Source organism: Thalassophryne amazonica, chromosome 7, assembly GCF_902500255.1.
Source record: "Thalassophryne amazonica chromosome 7, fThaAma1.1, whole genome shotgun sequence".
Taxonomy (NCBI): domain Eukaryota; kingdom Metazoa; phylum Chordata; class Actinopteri; order Batrachoidiformes; family Batrachoididae; genus Thalassophryne; species Thalassophryne amazonica.
This window is the reverse complement of record NC_047109.1, coordinates 95191526-95212087: the sequence shown is the minus strand read 5'-3', so window position 1 is coordinate 95212087 and position 20562 is coordinate 95191526. Positions and strand designations below refer to the sequence as shown.

At 41.8% G+C, this 20562-nt stretch overlaps 1 protein-coding gene across 2 annotated transcripts in view; it reads right to left on the bottom strand.

Moving 5' to 3' along the window:
• The window catches only part of ptprub (protein tyrosine phosphatase receptor type Ub), a 700336-nt gene that overhangs the window by 34403 nt on the left and 645371 nt on the right, over positions 1-20562 (bottom strand). For both annotated transcript variants that reach the window (XM_034175133.1, XM_034175134.1), the window contains 3 exons: positions 8736-8890; positions 6709-6844; positions 5853-6002 (listed from right to left, as the gene is read on the bottom strand). In XM_034175133.1, coding sequence (XP_034031024.1) covers positions 5853-6002; positions 6709-6844; positions 8736-8890 — 441 coding nt within the window. The remainder of the gene's footprint in view (positions 1-5852; positions 6003-6708; positions 6845-8735; positions 8891-20562) is intronic.

Sequence of the window (20562 nt, the reverse complement as noted above, 5' to 3'; positions counted from 1 at the left end):
ATGTGCCAGCACCCCTCTCACGTTCAGTCTACACCAGTTAAAGATGGGTTTACTCTCCTGCACGACACAGGTCGTGCAAGTGCGTGAATCAAAGTCATGAAAGTGTCAGTGCACCTTAACTCACTAAGGGTGGAAATCACCATGCGGGATTCCTTGCAAACAATCACTTGAGGAAATGATTTTGCTGATGAGTTCCTCTTTGACTCAAAATTCACACTCTCTTGGACTTTAATGGCACACGGTTTCCCACCTCTGTAATAAGACAACGTACAACACCACATCAAGAACATTCTGAAGTACAAACCTCTATGAACCCTGTCTTGACCCACGGTATGAACAGACAACTCTTGCATATATCTTTCTTTTATGAACCAGCAGATTTGGATCATTAATACGCAGCATTAATAATAGATCTGTGATATCAGAACTACCGGCTGGCTGTGTGCTTCCTGCGGGATGGCACAGTCAAAAGCAAACACACATCACACTGGGAGTCGCTTTCAAAAACAATGTTCAATAGATAAGTTCAACACAATACGTACTTACGAAATGCGAACAACTTGTATGTACAGTAGAATATCTCACATCCTGTACAGCAGCATTCCCCAAAAATGTATTCCATCATAATGAACCAAGATAAAACAAAGCCTTTTCATGAATGCTTTGAAATGCTAAAGCTCGACTCAATCCGGCAGGCGGATGAGCACACGCTGAAGCACGGAGACGTGTGTGACGCAGGTAAGGCACAGCTGGCCTTCTTCTCCCCTCATCAACATCTAATTACTGCATTCCTGCAAAGCAGGCAGAGGATTTGGTCGACAGTCACACGTACACACACAATTATGGATGCAGGCACAACACTCTCAGTGACTCAGTGACTCCATCCTGCACTGTCGATTTCAAAATGTCTGCAGTTGATGGTTACTGTTTAGCTAGCCCTCTGGCTACCAAACACACTCTTCAAACTAAATAAATACACAATACTGAACAAATATTCTCTCTATTGCAGTATACCAGCACCTACATTCTGAAGCACATCCAGCTGATTCCACTGAACAATTTCTAACTCAGGATAAGTAGCGGCAATCCACACAGATGATGTTTAATTTTCTGGGACAATGATGGTTTTGGCACTTTGAGATGCAACAGAAATGATGTTTTTCGCCTGCCAACTTGCTGAAACAAGGGGAAATGCCCAGAAATGTTGGCACAAGCTTTCTCGATACATCCAGACACACATCACTAACTAGTCCTCGCCTCTGGATGACTGTGCATTCAAACTCTTCCAACACCCAACATAATGTCCTAATTTGGACTTTAATATTTTCCCAAAGATAACTCATGAATATATTAGAAAGCCTTTTCAAGTTAATGATGTCATACAGTCCTATTCAAAATTATTGACACTTTTATGACAATCACCATGAACAGCAGGAATCCAGGTGTGGACTGCTAAGGGGACTACGTCTGAAAAATAATGAGCAACAAAACTCTTTCGAGAAGGTACACAGTAAATTTTGCTGAGTAAAATACACTCTGCAGGGATAACATTTGGTCCCAGTCAAAATAGAGTAAAATACACTATTATAGTGTGAAATCAGCTCTACCGTCTTGTCAAATCAAGTATATGACAAGACGTCAGCTTTCTCTTATCATGCTCCTGTTCTGTGGAATGATCTCTCTGCGTCAATAAAACAGTCAGATTCTGTAGAGACTTTGAAGTCCAGACTTAAGACGCACTTATTTTCCCTTTCGTATGGCTACCATACTGGTACAGTATAGTTCTACTTTTTTATGCTTTTTACTTTCTCTTTTAGTGAAGCTTAGGGCTAGTGGCCGGCGATCATCTTAGTATTCTTGTTTTTCTTGTTGCTTATTGCTGACAAATTACGCTCTAGTTGTCTTTCTGATGCTTGATTCTGCTTTTTTTTGCTTTTCTCTGAGGTGCAGCTCCATCCAGAGATGGGTGTGGTGTCTGTTCCAGAAACCATCCTGTGCACCGGCAACATTTCCTGTATGTTCGTTTTGTGAATTGTTCTGTAATTTGTGTCTGTAGCATGGCCCAAGCAGAGGGCCACCCCTTGAGTCAGGTCTGCTTGAGGTTTCTTCCTCAGAGAGTTTTTCTTTACCACTGTTGCTCTGGGGGTTGGTAAGGTTAGGCCTTACTATGAAGTGCCTTGAGGCAACCTTGTTGTGATTTGGCGCTATATAAATGAAAATAAATTTAAATAAATTGAACTGAATTGAAATTATTTGTACTCCAATAAGAGTTGATTTTACACTGTGATAGAGTTGATTTACCCCTCTGATAGAGTATGTTTAACTCTATTTGGACTGGGGTGAAATTTTATCCCAGCAGAGTAAATCTTACTCTGCAAAATTTACTGTGTAGGCAGCAGTAACAGGCAGAGTGGTAATATTATTTTTGTTGGTGGCAGACAAACCTCTAGAGTATCAGAGGTTTAAACAAACTTTGCAACACACCTTCCTGAAAGTAGAAGTACACATAAGTCCTAGAGAGGCCCTGAGGCCCATCAAGCTGGCACTTATTCTTGAAGCAGATGGGACTCTACAGCTCCACCTGGGATAGACACCAGTCTGACACAAGCGAATTCCCCAGCCAAGGTGGGTATCCATTTATAGCTGGGTGCACTGAGACAATGCAGATGAAGAGTTTTATCCAAGGACACAGAAAGTTAGCGTGACCGGGACTAAGACTTAGTTCAGCAAATTGGTAGCCCAGTTCCTTATCCCACCTAGCCAACTGAGGACCTGGTCAAATATACACATATGGTTACTATGAAACACTAAGATGAATTATTATTCACAGCCTTCTAATGGAAACATGACCTCCTGAAATCTTCCAAGATCACCTAAAAGTTTTGTCCAAGAACAGAGAAAGACAGATTAATCTGGAATTCAATCTCAGTCTGGTGATAGCCCAACCACAAAGCCACCTGCTTATGCAGACCAGCTGGTGCCTATTCCAGTAGTTATAGGGCATGAGGCAGGGTACACCCTGGACAGGACGCCAGTCTGTCGCACGGGAACACTTCTACATCCTCATTAAAAAGCAAAACAGCACCTATGAATACAAGTCGTCAGCCATACAGTTCCACCCCTGTTCTGTTAATTTCCATCATCTTATTAACCCTCTGGGGTCCGAGGGCATTTTTTGGACAATTCACTCGTGTGGCATAAATGTTTTATAATTGCTGTTAACAGCTCTCCGTGCATCCCACAATCAGGTTTTATGTCTTTTTTTCAGGACAACCTGTACTTTCAGAATATATATGCCATAGTTGTGTTTTAGAAGTGCAATAAAAGTTTACAATCAGAAATAAGAAAGGAAAAAGTAAAGCGGAAAATAATGTTCCATACACATTTATTCAAAAGACACAGTAAACTATAATAAACAACTGTTTTGACACTTTATAAAGGTAATTTGGGCTATTGTGTGAAAGACTGTATAACAAAAATGTTCAAACAATAAACACAAATGCACATTTTGAACAATATACCAAATGGTCTATGCCTTTTGTTTGTCTTCATCTCGAAGCAATTTCTGTCTGCTATTACACAAGGTTCACATCGCAGACTTCTACTTCTACTGGAGTGTTCTGTCCTGCTCTGAAAGCAGCTTTGACACTTTGGCCAATTTACACTCTGAGGAGCGGCCCCTCCTCCCTCGCTCCATTGATATGGTAAACAGTGCTTTACGCCAGAGCGAGAGAGCTTGCCACAGGCTTATTCAATAACATTCACAGGTAATGAGGAGTGGAGCATCTGTAAAATTCACACACTCTGTGTTTGAGCACATGAGATTGTCATCAGAGGCCCTCCGTCTGTTCACTTTCACTGATCACTGTGCATAATGGCGCAGAGCGCATTGGAGCAAACAGCCAGATGGCTATTCAAACGGGCCAACTAGTAACACATCAGTGTTAAAAACGATCTTTGATTTATCACGTGAGGTAAATCTGCCCTACGATTGGATGTGACGGTGAACGAATTCCGATTGGACACTCATATTGTGCACGTCACCACACAACTTCTATGAGGAGTACAAAGATGGCTGACGGCTGGCTCGAAAGTCCACGACGTTAATGTTTCAGCAAAAAAAAAAAAAAGTAAGTTTCTATGTCATATCATTAAAAAGTTATTTATAATTTAGTAAAGCTTGGTCTCAGCCATCGTATATGACGGCGTAGGCCCCAGAGGGTTAAAGTAGACCTGCTTTGAAATAAATGTGGTCAGATTTCAGAAAGAAATAGCTGATATGTATTTATAAGACCCTTGTGAATGCAGTAAAGTAAATCTGTAAGCCCAAATTTGTAATTCAGCGGAGAAATCTTTGTTTAAAAATGACAAATTTGCAGCTAAAATTTAGCCCTCCGTGAAAACAGTTTGTACAGCCGTATGATTTCCATGATGTCAGGGACAAGACGACGCGCTCCCGCCTTCAGTCCGATCCCGCACTGAAATTGATTTTATCTGTTAGAAATGTTACTTATACACGTCCTGGTTTCAACATCCAAAAGTAAGCTGCAATGAATGTGAGATACAGATCTGTGTGCTCAGATCAGCAACGACATCGACAGCGGGCACCGTTCTTCCTCTCCCGCTCTCTGCCTCCACTGCGCTTATTAAGTGTGCGGGCTCGTTAACGAGCTCATTAACCGCCGACGCGGGCCACTCACACTGCCCGTGTCTGCTTTGCAGCCGGTGTTGTGCCAGATTCAGCGCACAACACCAGCATCACCTCTCTGTCTACTGAATGGAGCTGCAACACACTTGGCACAAGTCCTGAGATTACACTCGCTGTTTTAATGCGAAGCGGCCGGTACACCTGTTGCTGCAAGGACAGACTTCTTGCGGCAAAATCCACAGCACCGCACGTCTCGGCAATCGGAGCCCCAGAGCTCCATGGACGCTGAGAGAAGTTTATATATTTTTAATGACTGGGATTCTTTGCAGGTCTCGCCTCCATATCCCGCGATGGTACCAGAGGCGAAAGACAGATTTTCATTGCGACACCACTCAATCAAACGGGCGTATGAAAAAGTCCCCCAAAATAATTTTCAAGCATAAATAAAAGAAATGTGTACTCACCAAACGTGCCGCAAGACAATACGAAGTTTTAAAAAAAGTAGATCCTTCCGTATAAGACAAGCAAAAGGTGCAGATGCAAACTGACGAAAATCCACAAATTACAGTTGGCGCGCAATGCATGCTGGGAGAGAGGGTCTTCTCCGTGACGTCTCGGCAGCATCCATGATGAGAGGGACAGTTTTGCGGAGGGCTAAATGTTAGCTGTAAATTTGTCATTTTTAAATGAAGATTTCTCCGTTGAATGACAGATCTGGGCTTCCAGATTTACTTTACTACATTCAGAAGGATCTTATGTGTAAATGTAAGTCATTTTTTGGTCCAAAGATCTGACTGCATTTATTTCAATGCAGGTCTACTTTAATGACATTTAATAAACTGCACTGGTAGTGTTAATAATTAGCTTGTGTAACTCTGAACATACGCAACATACGAGACGTTTTGAGCCTGACCCGTAAAAAGTAGGGTGTGGTTCTCCGCCTTTTAAATTCTGAGAAACCAATATTTCTCAAGAATGTGTGAAGCTTTGACATAAAAGGGTGCAAATCCTGAGAAATGTTGGTTTCACAGAATGCAAATGGCCAAAAGAAGAACCACGCCCTACTGTGTCTGGGTCAGACTCAGTAGGGCGTTCTCAATCGTCCCTCGTACATACAAAACATTTTTTTCTGGTTGATTTTAGTTTTTTTTAAAAGACCTGCATAATGGAATACCGCTGTTGCACTGTCCACTACAAAACTGACCTGGAACTCTTCCCGTAGCTGGGAAGAATTACTTTGGGAATCCACCCGCAGCATGTCTTTGTAGGTGACAGCAAACTCATTGACTAAGATAGCAGTCTCTCCACACAGGCAGGCCTCCAGAATGGCATCATGGATAAAGATATACTGCTCCTGAAAAGGCAACAGGAATACAAAAATGAGGACAATGTTGGCTGAATGAAAGTATACATGTGGGCTTGCCTGTATAATGTTGGAGGTGCCAGACTGAGCATTTTTGTGTGTGATAATTGGCTGGAAACGACTAGATAGACATAAAAACAGAAGGCAGAAAAAACAGAACAAGAACATGAGGAGTAAATAAATGAACATGAATCTTTTATAACCTTTTTCATAGCCTTGTTCTTAATTAAATATGTGTTCTAAAGTCTCCAGTGCATCAAAGCTGTTGGAGAATAAAATGTTTTGGAACAAACAAAAAAATGTGCAGTGTGCATTTAATTACAGTACCCTTGCAAATGACTACAGATGTAATAAACAGCTAAGTAAATCCTGGATTTGCATAATAAGGTGTGAATATGCAATTTATCTTAACATCTAAAAAAAACAGCATGTGCCTACGCAGCACGCTCAAACATAATGCAAATTTTTTTTGTTTTTTGTTTTTTGTTTTCTGAGCAGCGACCTTTACAGAAATCTCGGTGGGGAGAACAGAGTGCATGGCCTCCGATCTCGCAATTTCCAAATAGTAGGAAAATAACAAATGTTTGTAACGTTGACTATTGAAAGCTTCTGCACTGGGCCTCCTGACAAATACAGCTGCTAATGTGTGGTACTTGATTTATGTGTTGTGGCGTGAGTGCTATCTGGTCGACCTCACCTCTGTCTGGATCATGTTGATGCGTCGAGAGCACAGCGTTTTCACACAGTTGTAGATATCGACCACACCCTCACACTCGGCCATGTCCAACATGACATCCAGCACAATATAGCACCCGGTGCGACCCGCCCCGACACTGCAACACAACACACATTTCATGTAAGGAATCACTGTCCGCATGATCTGTTTTTTTGGTCATAATTGGCAGAGAGTCATATGTTCAATCCCCTAATCATACAGGCTCTTCTGTATAGGATGACCTTGAGCAAGGTCCTTAATCCTCGTCGCTCTTGATGTGCAGTTAAGCGCCTTGCCTGTATGCGTGTGTGTGCATGTGTGTGTGAGAAAGAATGGGTACAAAGCACAGTAAAGCACTCACACATTCTGCCGTGCAGGAGAGTAAACTCATTGCAAACCATTGTAAACTGTGCACGGCTTCGTGCAAGTGCGCAAAGAAAATTTTGAAATGTTCAAAATCTTCATCACACATTAATTACGTGAACATCACGTAAACATTGCGCAAACAATTCAAAAACACTGCGTGTGAATGCGATTGCGTCAGCGCACCGCATCTGAACGATAACGAGATGTTAAATCTATCATAAACATACTTTTACAGCTACTCATAAGAAGGAATGAACATACAATTGTTTTACCAAGCCATTACAATATATAAATTACAAATAATTACCTTTTAGACTGTTTCAAATACGTTCTTCACCTCATGTAGCGCACGAGAGCAGGAGAGAGAAAAGCTGCAGCTGAAACGGTCCTCTGCGATTCTGGAAGCGATTAGAGGCGTTTTCAACAGCTAACTCAGAGAAAATGATTAATCCGCTATGAAATAATTATTTTATATACGCAGAGTCCAGCACACAAAGTGCAGCGTCCAGCAGAACAAAGCACAGCGTCCGCCTGAGAACAATGCGGGTGGGATCGTCACGACGAAGTGCGTGCAAGTGCGCGGATCAAAGTTGTGCAAGTGTCAGGGCACTTTAAGGTTTAAGGTGGTCAATCTATGATGGCTTGAAATAATTTATCCGGTGGCAAATATCGCTTAATCCATCGGTCTCTGGCGGATTTGGGGCCCTGATGGACAGATGACATCACATTTCAACTCATAACACAAACAGCCCCATTCAGCACAACTATTTCCCAGTTTCAAACATACATGTGCATGAGAGAGAGTTGGATGTGAGCGTGATTCCCCGAGATCTGAAAGCAAATATGGCTAGAATCCGACTAGCTCAAGGATCAGGATGTTATACGTCTTCACTACATTTGTATGCTGGCAGCGTCTTATCACTGTGGCTGCAACAGGGATGACAGCGCCATCTCAACAAGAAAATCCACTGAGTGTGCCCTGATGTCCAAATAAAAATACACACCCGTGTTGTGTTTTAATTCACTGTGACCTTGTTGCACATTGCTATGTGTGGAACTGTCCTCCCTCCCCTCATGGTAAATACACACCTCGCGCCAGAGCTTTGGCCAATCAGAAACCCAGTCTGAAGCATCGGACAACTACAAGATATAAATGCATGACTCATAGCAGTAGCAAACAAGTATAGGACAAAATGGTAAACAAATGTGCAGCCACCGGCAAAGTGCTCTGCCTGATGTCCGCTGAAAGTTTTGAGTATGCATAAAACTTTCTGACGGACTTGCCATACATCAGCTGACAAAGAATGCATTTAACAAATAAGAAAAGACTTGCACAGAACAAAAAACAGGCACAAATATCAAAATTTCACATACATTCGTCATATATTTCCTCAATCTATCATAGTGTAACAAAGACTTTACAGTGAGTTTCAGTATTTGTGCTTGATTATCTACACACTGACAATATAGTCGTCCACATCAGGTCTGCAACACAGACAATTAGATTAGTCCTCCAGGTAGCTTTGCCTTTTGAAAACTACATGGAAAACATAACCAGTGCATGAATTTATATTTGTAACTTTGTTTTTATTGTCCTGACTTTATAATGCTACAGATTACAGCAGTCAGTAAATTTATAGTACCTGCAATGGACGACCACGGGGCCGGCGTCAGGAGGCGTCGAGGCTTTCACTCTCCGTATAAAGGCCAACAGTCCCGTGGCATGATAGGGAACCCCATGCTCCGGCCAGGATGTGAAGTGAAATTGACGTACCTCGTGCTTCGTTGAGTACCCTCTCTATTAACAAAAAGAGAGCAATGTATGACTTTTGCTTATCCACAACAGTGAACAGTAGAGTTGTGTAGGTACTTGATTCTAGTAGGTTAGATATTCAACTGATAACCTAGAAACAGTCACAATTAGACCAAACACAGAATGTATGTTTTCAAATTTACAGGTCAAGGCTGCAATGACATGTGAGCAGGTATTGGTTAATTCTGGGTTTTGCATAATTAGTCGCATCAGGTGTAGAAATGATTCTTGATGCCAGAGGAAGTTTCTCCTTACCACAACTTTGTTGTGATTTGGTGCAATATAAATAAATTGAATTTATTCAGAGAAAATTCTCAATCAGTAATTTCAGACCATAGACTTTATATAAAAGTGGGCAAACCCAATGTGACATCACCTATAGGTTTTGTGTACAGTGGTTTTGAAGCTCAAATGGGGCAGCTCTGGATGTTGTCATCTTGACAGTGCCTGACTTCACGTAACTCCTAGTCAACCCATAAATGGGTTATAATAAAACCGACAACATGTGGGAAAGACTGGTGTGATGTGGGTGGGACAAATGAAGCCCAAACACTGACCTGGCGCCACGAGGGGGCATTTGGGGGCGACGCCCCCTCACGTCATCAACCCTGCCCCCTCAGATGTGAGAGTTATCAAAAAATAAAAATAAAAAAGAAAGAAAAAGAAATACTGGAAAATATAGCAAAATATTAGTTATTCAATAATATCACGTATTTAACAAATAAACCAAATGAACTAAAGTAATTAATTTTAAAACAAACGGATATGGCGTGTGTCTGTGTTCAAGCGATTTCGATAGGTTGAGGGTTGCGCTTGTCAGTGCGGCATAGGGCAAGGATCCTGAGTCCAGCGATTATGGCAAGGTGGACGAATTAAAGCATGCTCGATTTATTCAAGCAGTGTCAGAGCTGGAGTTCCTGGGATTCGTCAAGTCCACCAGGTCCGCCTTGGACCCTGCAAGTGAGGACTTTTTGAACACCCAAAAACTGAAACCTTTATTGGATTTAAGTCACACTGAAATAAACGAGACGCTGTTCATCGTTGCACGCAAGTTTGTCCGGAGCCAGGGTGGCAAGCCAATGACTTGAAGTGAGCTTGTCACTAAACACAGAACTGTATTCACTGCTATGCCTCAGGTCTTTGCAGCCTTCAAACAGGCAATGACATTTGGGGCTTCGACTGCCATGTGCAAGAACTCTTTCTCAACATTAAAAAGAGTGTTTAGTGATCACAGATGCAGCATGCTGCATGAACGAAAGGTGAACTTAATAAGGCTGGCATTTGAGAATGACCTAACCAGGAGATTCAACGGAGAGTGGCGAGATGTCCTTCTCAGAAGATTCAACGCGGCATCCAACCGAAGGCTTCAACTCTTCTGAGGTAGGCTAGCATCCAGTTTCCACACAGAATTTTATGTTAAGATATGGACTTTTATGGTAAGATAAAAGTTATGTATTGTTGTAAATATATCTATATGAAAGGTTTATCTTTGACCCGTTGTGTGACTGTCATGCCCAATTGCGCTGTGTTTGCGCTTGTGATGGAGGGCTGTATGTGGGGTTAATCTACTGTCTCGTGTCGTTTCTCAGATCAGTTGTTGGTTTGGTTTTGTGGTATACAGGAGATCACTTGACCGAGGGTCTATACGTTCAAATAATAATTAAAAAAAATACTGTCATCACTCTTTACTCTTAGTCAGTCTCTTACAACGGTGTAGCCTAAATACACGAGCTTTCCAGGAGCGCACCCAATTCATTACACACGCTCAGAGGCACGTCCCCTCCGGTGCGCACTTTTTCACAGGGGGTGGGGTCGCGCCCCCCCCCCTGTGATAAACTCATCGCCCCCTTAATATTTTTTTCTGGCGCCGGGCCTGCCCAAACACACCCACCATCTCAGAGTTGCACCATCAATGGACTTAATGTAACCAAGCGCTGGAAACTTGCTAGCAGTGCCAACAATGCTAACGAACAAATTAAAAGTACTAAAATTTCACTCAACAAAAATACTGGAACACAAAATTCTTTGATGTCTGTGAGTACAATAAATTACTCAACAAGCCAACTTAGTTGATATTTGTAATAAAATGCTCAGAAAGAACAGATATGGTCAGTCCACAAGCTAGCAGCCACTGCTAACGGTATATGCTAGAGGAACCCTGGACTCTGGTTTCCTCTCCCTTGTGCACAGCTGTCACTCAAAGCAACCATACAAAACTGCTGTTTGTACCACGGTGTAAACATGTTTATTTTAACATGGGAATCTAATGAGTGACTTGCTATTGGAGACAGCCTCAAGTGGCCATTCAAGGAAGTGCAAGATTTGATACTTCTGTGTTGGCTTCATTTATCAGGACCAGAGACAGGGTTTATTTCAGACACAGGTTTGACTCAAATCAACACTGTGTTTATCTCATCAAATGTGTCCTAGTGTCCATGAAGAGATACAGTATCTCACTATGGCAGACTTTAGGTTCAGCGTGAGGACAACCCAGACATTATTCACGTGGGGTGTTGTGTCTTCTAAGTCAGTTTGGCCTGTGGGCGCCACATGTGAGTAGTGGCTGTACTCTGACAGACGGAAAGGAATTACTGCAGCTCTCTGAGCTCAGGAAGGACCAGAAGGCTTCTCTCCACTGTGTAGCTGCTGCAATCATGCAGCAATGTCTTCTTCTGTGCAGAAATGACAGTAAAGCCACGCAAAGAAAAGATTTGTTGAAGACGGAAATCTAAAAAAAGAAAATGCTGTAAAAACAAGCCCTCGCCAGCTTATATTCTTCCCGATTTGAATATGTAGAAACATGTGCACGCAGAGAGAAAGAGCGACTATAATGCGGTGTTGGTGCCGCTGTCACTGCGAGCAGCTCACAGCTCCTCCAATAAGCACTCCCTCAGGGAAATGACAGGCAGGAGGCCATCGGGGGAAGAAATGCTCTCACAGCTATGTTGGGAGGATGGCTGCTGGTGTTAATTCCTCTCAGTTTTCCAAGCAGAACTGCACATCACTAGTAAGTCCTGTCAAATTCCTAATCCTTTAATGTGTTATTTAAATGTTTTACAAACACATACAGCACAGTCTAAAATCACCCATTTGCAGAAATACAGTGCATCTGGAAAGTATTTACAGCACTTTTTCCACATTTTGTTATGTTACAGCCTTATTGCAAAATGGATGAAATTCATTTTTTCCCCATAAAATTCTACATTCAATACCCCATAATGACAATGTGATAAAATGTTTTTTGAGATCTTTGCAAATTTATTAAAACTAAAATCTAAGAAATCACAAGCACATAAGCATGCACAGCCTTTGCCATAAAGCTCAAAATTGAGCTCAAGTGCTTCCTGTTTCCACTGATCATCCTTGAGATGTTTCTACAGCTTAATTGGAAAGGCACACCTGTCTACATATGAGGCCCCACAGTCAATAGTGCATGTCAGAGCACAAACCAAGCATGAAGCCTACGGAACTGTCTGTAGACCTCAAGACAAGATTGTCTTGAGGTACAAATCTGGGGAAGAGTACAGAAACATTTCTGCTGCTTTGAAGGTCCCGATGAGCACAGTGGACTCCATCATCCAGAAACGGAAGTAGTTCAGATCCACCAGGACTGGCTGCCCATCTAAACTTAAGGTGCATTTACACATAACGACGGCAAGTCACAAATGCCACGAAGTATACATTCTTGGCCGCTGATCACAAATGTGATGATTCGGGGCAGAGGGGTCAGGTGTCCTCAGGACACATTACGATTAATGGCACGTGTTGCTGGAGAATTATCAGGAACCATTACGCACGGTCAAGAATAATGTTCCGCGTTATTGTGCGCTATCGCGCATAACAGCGGAATGTTAAGTTCTGTCACGTTGTGAATGAGGCAAATTGTCTCCACACACACCCCCATATTTATCCAACCATTAGTTGCTGAACAATTCAGATTGCTCCAGTTTGCGCCTCAAAATCCACAGCAGAAGAACTTTGTGACTGCATGCTTAGTTGGGCTCTGTGCCATGGAGTGGTGCAGAGAGGAGGAGACAGCGAGCCAGGTTTGTGGCTCCATGCAGCTCTCATCTCGTGCGTTTTCCCAAACATCAGGCACATGCAGCATGTGGAACACCTGCAGGAGCGCGCTGAGGAGCACTGGAACAAGGCTTTAAGCCAACTTGGCATCACTGTCCTTCTTCAGCATATCGCAGCAATAAAACTGAATGCGGTGCAACAGGGTTTAATTGTGCGCACTTCAGAGAAGAACACTGTCACGCTCTATTAAGGATCACCACTAATCAATACCGATCAACATGCTCCGTTGCAACCTCCTCGACATGAGGCAAAATGAGAGTGGTGCATAACATTTGTGGAAAATTTTTGCTCCACGAATATCACGCACCAACACGCACTATTAAGAAACCTATTCAGATGCGTTAAGTCACGTTACGAATGTCAGGAATGTGCCAAGAATGACGCAAATATGACATTTGTAACGCGTTTTGTCTATGTGTAAAACGCAGCATTAGCGATCGGGGGAGAAGGTCGTTAGGCAGGGACGTGACCAAGAACCTGATGATCACTCTGTCAGGGCTCCAGCATTACTTTGTGGAGAGAGGTGAACTTTCCCGAAGGACAAACATCTCTGCAACAATCCACCAATCAGGCCTGTATGGTAGAGTGGCCAAATGGAAGTCACTCCTTAGTAAAAGGCACATGACAGCCCACCTGATGTTTGTCAAAAGGCACCTGAAAGACTCTCAGATCATGAGAAAAAAACCCATCCCTACAGTGAAGCATGGTGGTGGCAGCATCATGCTGCGGGGATGTTTTTCAGTGGCAGAAACTGGGAGACTAGTCAGGATTGAGGGAAAGATGAATGCAGCAATGTACAGAGACATCCTGGATGAAAAGCTGCTCCAGAGTGCTCTTGACCTCAGACTGGTTCATTTTTCAGCAGGACAATGACCCTAAACACACAACCAAGATATTAAAGGAGTGACTTCAGGACAACTCTGTGAATGTCCTTGAGTGGTCCGGCCAGAGCCCACACCAGAATCCGATTTAACATCTCTGGAGAGATCTGAAAATGGCTGTGCACCAACGCTCCCTATCCAACCTGATGGAGCTTGAGAGGTGCTGCAAAGAGGAATAGACAAAACTGTCCAAAGATAGGTGCACCAAGCTTAAATATACACTCAACAAAAATATAAACGCAACACTTTTGGTTTTGCTCCCATTTTGTATGAGATGAACTCAAAGATCTAAAACTTTTTCCACATATACAATATCACCATTTCTCTCAAATATTGTTCACAAACCAGTCTAAATCTGTGATAGTGAGCACTTCTCCTTTGCTGAGATAATCCATCCCACCTCACAGGTGTGCCATATCAAGATGCTGATTAGACACCATGATTAGTGCACAGGTGTGCCTTAGACTGCCCACAATAAAAGGCCACTCTGAAAGGTGCAGTTTTATCACACAGCACAATGCCACAGATGTCGCAAGATTTGAGGGAGCGTGCAATTGGCATGCTGACAGCAGGAATGTCAACCAGAGCTGTTGCTCATGTATTGAATGTTCATTTCTCTACCATAAGCCGTCTCCAAAGGCGTTTCAGAGAATTTGGCAGTACATCCAACCAGCCTCACAACCGCAGACCACGTGTAACCACACCAGCCCAGGACCTCCACATCCAGCATGTTCACCTCCAAGATCATCTGAGACCAGCCACTAAGACAGCTGCTGGAACAATCGGTTTGCATAACCAAAGAATTTCTGCACAAACTGTCAGAAACCGTCTCAGGGAAGCTCATCTGCATGCTCGTTGTCTTCATCGGGGTCTCGACCTGACTCCAGTTCGTCGTCGTAACCGACTTGAGTGGGCAAATGCTCACATTCGCTGCCGTTTGGCACGTTGGAGAGGTGTTCTCTTCACGGATGATGCAAAGGAGATGTGTTGCACTGCATGAGGCAAATGGTGGTCACACCAGATACTGACTGGTATCCCCCCCCAATAAAACAAAACTGCACCTTTCAGAGTGGCCTTTTATTGTGAGCAGTCTAAGGCACACCTGTGCACTAATCATGGTGTCTAATCAGCATCTTGGTATGGCACACCTGTGAGGTGGGATGGATTATCTCAGCAAAGGAGAAGTGCTCACTATCACAGATTTAGACTGGTTTGTGCACAGTATTTGACGGAAATGGTGATATTGTGTATGTGGAAAAAGTTTTAGATCGTTGAGTTAATCTCATACAAAATGGGAGCAAAACCAAAAGTGTTGCGTTTATATTTTTGTTGAGTATACATAGGGTGCATAAATTTCTGGAAAAAAAAAAAGTAGTCATGAATTAGTTCCTGATTGTTTTTAATAAAAGGTTTCCAAAAAATTTTGTAATGTAGACAAGGAGAAAAGAAAATGAAATCGAAGTTTGGACTGTCATTTTGTTCAACGTCACATTGAGGTCTGGGTTGTAGGCATGAGGCAACTATTACTTAAATTTGGTTATTTGACAAATTATTGCAAAACATAATAAGCAACAGTGGCCTTGGTGGCCACATGAACCCTGTGAATCGCAATAAAGGTTCACAAGCAAATTTGTTTATTTTATTTTATAGTTATTGTGCAAAATCAGAGTTACACTGGGTTTTAGTAGTATCAATTAGAAACAAAGGTTTCAGAGGTGAATATGGAGTACTTATTGCGGAGTTGTGGAATTTTTGTGGACTCACTCACTGACTAACTGGCTTACGGACTCCATTAATCTCATGAATGTACCGCTAATTGCAAGGGAATAATAACAACTAAATTAATTTAACTAAGTGCTCTTTATTTACAAAGTAAGAAGTAAATCCTATAGAGGCACTGAGGTGCTTATCTCTGGATACTGCAGCTGGAAGCGGGTGACAGTCTATGAATCCCTGTGGTTGGGCACCAGTTCATCACTGGTTACTTCTGGGAACTGGGACCCACTTATGTACAATTTGGTGGACTGTGACAATGCAGATGAAGTGTCTTGACCAAAGACGCAGATGGTCAGTGAAAGGCACACACCTCAAACCAAACCACCTCCCTGGTCTACAGATTGGTAGCACAACTTGTATCCACAGTGCCACCTGCTCTACTTTCTCTCTCTCTATCTATCACACAGTCATGCTTCAATTCTGATGGGAATTCCAAAATTTTGCTGTTTTGAAGTGCCGCCAAATTTGATCAATTTAACAAAAACAAAATTTTACACATTAACATACCAGGGGAGAAAAAACAAACAAACAAGGGCAATGCCCAGTGTAGAATTACACTGTAGTAGGCAAGCGCTTCACATAATTCACATTTATGTCAAGGAGTCTTGAATTTGTTAATAGAATCACTTGGATTCTGTGTAATTACGTTCAAACAAGGTTTGCTAAAATAATATTATAAACATTTTTACAAAGTTTCAATGAAGTCATACCCTTTCCAAAGCAAATGTGCGAACTGTGTATTCAGCCAGCGTCTCGGTCTTAAGTAGAGTGATTTTAATATCGCCATACATCTCACTGTCATCGGGCCAGTATTTACAGCATTTCACCTACAAAAAAAAAAAGAAGAGGTTAAAGCAAATGTTCATCGTGGAAATACATCAAAATAATAAAAAATCCATAATATGCACACACACATGTAATATCGGACAGTTAGATCTGGTAGAATAGAAATTAAATTGGAAGTCCTTGTCAATCCCCCCCCCCCCCCCCCAATATCAGTTTGGAGAAAAGCATCTGGGAAGTGTAAAAATGCAAATGTACATAATCCATGTTTAGCAGAGTGCTGTGAAACACTAAAACCCCTCCTTTTTCTGCACATGAAGAACATCAATATATTTTAAGAAACTTCATATAACATCAAACATATTACACCGTAAAGTGACTTAAACCATCTTAGTTTGTATTTTTAACATGCAGTAAGTTTTGCAGCTTTAAGAACAGGTTTCTTGGGTTGCTGCCACACATTTAAATGTCAGTCCTTACAAAGCTGACATTTAATGATTTATACTTTAACCAGTGTAGTATTTGAGAGACATTTTATGAAACCAGAAATAAAATATAAAACTCAGATCGACACAGAATAATCATTTTACCAATGAATGTGACTATATCAAAAACATCCAATCAGCTACAAATTATAGTTAATGTATTAAAAACATGAGCCATTTCCATTTGTTGGTTTAACTAGAACACAAATGTATGTACATGAAGGTTACACTCCAAACAATAAGGAAGAACAAAAACAACCTGTTCCTCTGTGGAATTTTTATCTCAGAAAGCAAAGAGAAGTACAATAATCACATAATGGCGAAAAGCATAATGAACAGGATGACTTTTTTTTCCTTTACCAGCACTTGGCACAGAACAGGTATATTTTTATACTTAATAGCTGTGGTATTTGTATCCTGCTATACAGAGCACCTCTCATATGCTGACTGAACCCAAAACTGTTCAGATGCAGAACAGAGGTAGATGTAGGGCCAGGGTTAGAAAAATGGTGTAATTTTATCCATCCACTAAGGTGACATTTTCCTCACCTAGAATGAACATAATTACACACTAACAGCAGAAATCATGAACTACGGACATACTGCTTACATACACCTGTACTAAAACTGTCTAATCCAATTTTCTATAACTGCACACATACCATTTTATCAAATGTGTTTTTGTTTTGTTTTTTCAAATATTACCCTACGCTTTGACAAAGTTCGTGTGTATGTGTGTGTGTGTGCGCGCACTCATATTGTTTGATACAATAGAATATGTGCATTTTGGGAACAAGTCTCAAACCTTTGACAAGATGCATAAAAACGTGTGCAAACTGCATGTGTATCGCAACACATTTTACGTACAAATAGAGGAGAATCAAAACAGGACCTGAGAAGAAAAATTATACGAGTATACATGTTATTGCACATTTTGTTTTACATACAACTTGAAGGCATGTTTAATCCTTACTTGTTTATAGTGCCTTGAGGTAATTTTGTTTTGTAATTTGGTGCTATATAAATAAACTGAATTTAACTGAAGTCATATAGTGTAACAACATCATCCTCTGATAATTTTAAGATAATTATAATGATTAATATAATAATGAATGAATGAATGAATGAATGAATTATAAGATTAAATGCAAGTACCATATTCATTTATTTAACAAATAAAATTCAACAGATATACAACAGTTAACTGAAAATTTAGCAATCCATGACTCCCTTGCCATGTGACCATGTACGTTTTATTTCTCAATGCAGTCTCTTTTGACATTGACACACTCCTTCCAAGGGTGCCGTACCTCTTGAATACCATTAGCGTACTGCAGAAGCTTTTATCGTGATGTCAAATAAGTCCTCAACACCAACTTCAATAACTTCAATGTGCCAAGAATTGACTTGTGAGCTGGAGTGTTGTTCTGATGATGATGCCCCAGCTTTTAATGATGCCATGATGCCAATTTTTTGTTTTCAAGTTTGACATGTATTTGTTGCTACCACCTATCAATGTATTCTAAGGGCCCCTTCACACATACTGCGAATTTGGTCAATTTGTGCATAAAGTGCACATGAAGCAGGAATCGTGTGCAAAACGTGTAAAACTGTAGCTGTTTCTAAAGCCACATACACCTGTTGCTACAACTATCTGCACACACCAGTGGTTGAAAGACAGCGTGTGCGCTGTGCGAACCTATCGATCCCTCTCGCGACAGGAGTCCGCCAAGGTGACACACACAAACATCTAACACCGCTCGTTTGGCACTTTGAAAATGTGTGGTATTCACACTATTAACATGACAACAGTCTGTAGAGAATCGTTGGCGTGCAGGCAATGAAATTTGTCTAAGTGCCCCACGAGTGTGGCTTTGGTGTGTGCGCTAAACTGACAGAAGGTGTGGCCACGGACAGAAGCACCTGTGGAGATCTGTGGATCTGGACAACACGTACTGTGTTTGGACAGACATGGACTAACAACTGCCCACTGTGACGCACGTGTGTCTGCTTGCTGTCATCACATGGACATAAATATAAACATATATCACTTGGCAATGGGCTGCAGTAAGCGAGTGCACGCACGCTGCAGCCCATTGACAGGCTGCCCCCAGGTTGAAACGGACCATCAGATCATAACACGCATCTGACTGTCACATCACCCATGTGAGCTCTGTTCCACATGACGTGGTGTAGGTCCTGTGGTGTGCCGACAGGACACATGCCAGCAGATGTGGCCATTCTGATATCAGGCAGTTTCCTGCAGCTTTCACAGGACAGCGATGGTAGCTCAGTGGTAAAGTTTCTGACTGGAACTTAGAGCTTTTGGAAGGCGTGGGTTCAATGGGTGGGTGGCATGTAATTTTTATTTTTTTTACTTCAACCACATTGCACAGCTGCTGTGAAAAGCTGCTGTGTTCCCGCGTGCACGGAACCATTGCAGCAAGTATTTTTTATGTTTTATTTATTTTTTCTTCACAGCATTGTGCAGCTGCTGGCACTGTGTTCCTGCGTGCATTAACCGTTGCACCGGCATCGTGCATGCCGGCCCATCGGCGCAATGTTTCATGGTGCGCTCATATGAGCTCTACCATAAGTCGCCCTGGAGTTGTACGTATGTGTGAAGGGGCCCTTAGTGACACAACAAATACAGCTGCAGAAAAACAAAACAATACAGTTACTCGTCCAAAGAGTTTAAATAATTACAATCTGGCAATACTCCTTTTTTTCCTAAACATACAAATATTTCAGCCAATGTGTATACACTTGTGTTTTGGACAAGTTTGATGGCTTATGATGGTTGATGCCACCAAAAACTATATTGTAGAGAAAGTTTAAAGTCTCCATTGTTATTAGAACTTGTGATTTGTGGGCTCTGTATAAAACCAGGGTGGTATTATCAAACTAGAGAGCTCTTAGACAGCGAGTTTGTCTGACACCTATACTTAGCAAACACATAAAAGCCCTTCAGACACACACCAGATGTTCTCTTATGGTGAATGTGAGGCATTTGTAATCAGTGGGTGGTGACAGCAGTAGCAGTGCATGTCACTTACCCTTCCAACCTCCACCAGCTTAGTGATCATGACGATGCTGAAGCAATTTTCCTGCCACACCATCCTCCAAAAATCATAGAGAGTCTCCTGCTTGGGTCCTAGTAGGAAGAACAAAGAAATTACGCAGCGAAAAAATATGACAGACTCAAAGCCTGCACTCTATATAAGGGAGTTCTGAAATTTCAATTACGACCGAAGTGTCCTTCCTTAGATCTCATAAGACTGATCTCCTAAGACTGTGTACTCAATAAAGTTATTTGGAATTCCGGGCGGAGGGAACAGGTGACAGGTGACAAAACAACAGAAGCATTTGGTGATGAAAGCCTTGAGGCTCATCACTCATGCACTATCTCCTGTGAGGAGAAGATATCCAGAACGCTACTCACGAGTTGAAAACGAAGATCTCATAGGATAAAGAAGCTCAAAGAGACAAAAACACTCCTGCTGTCTTTTCTTTCTTCTTCATACATCAAGCCTGGAATAGACGAGTGGCTGGTTCAGGATACGTGAATGAGCAGACCTTGAGTGACTTTGTGATGGAAGCTCCAAAGAAACAGGCCCTAATTTGGCTTTTAGAAATGGGAAGAAATTTTAAA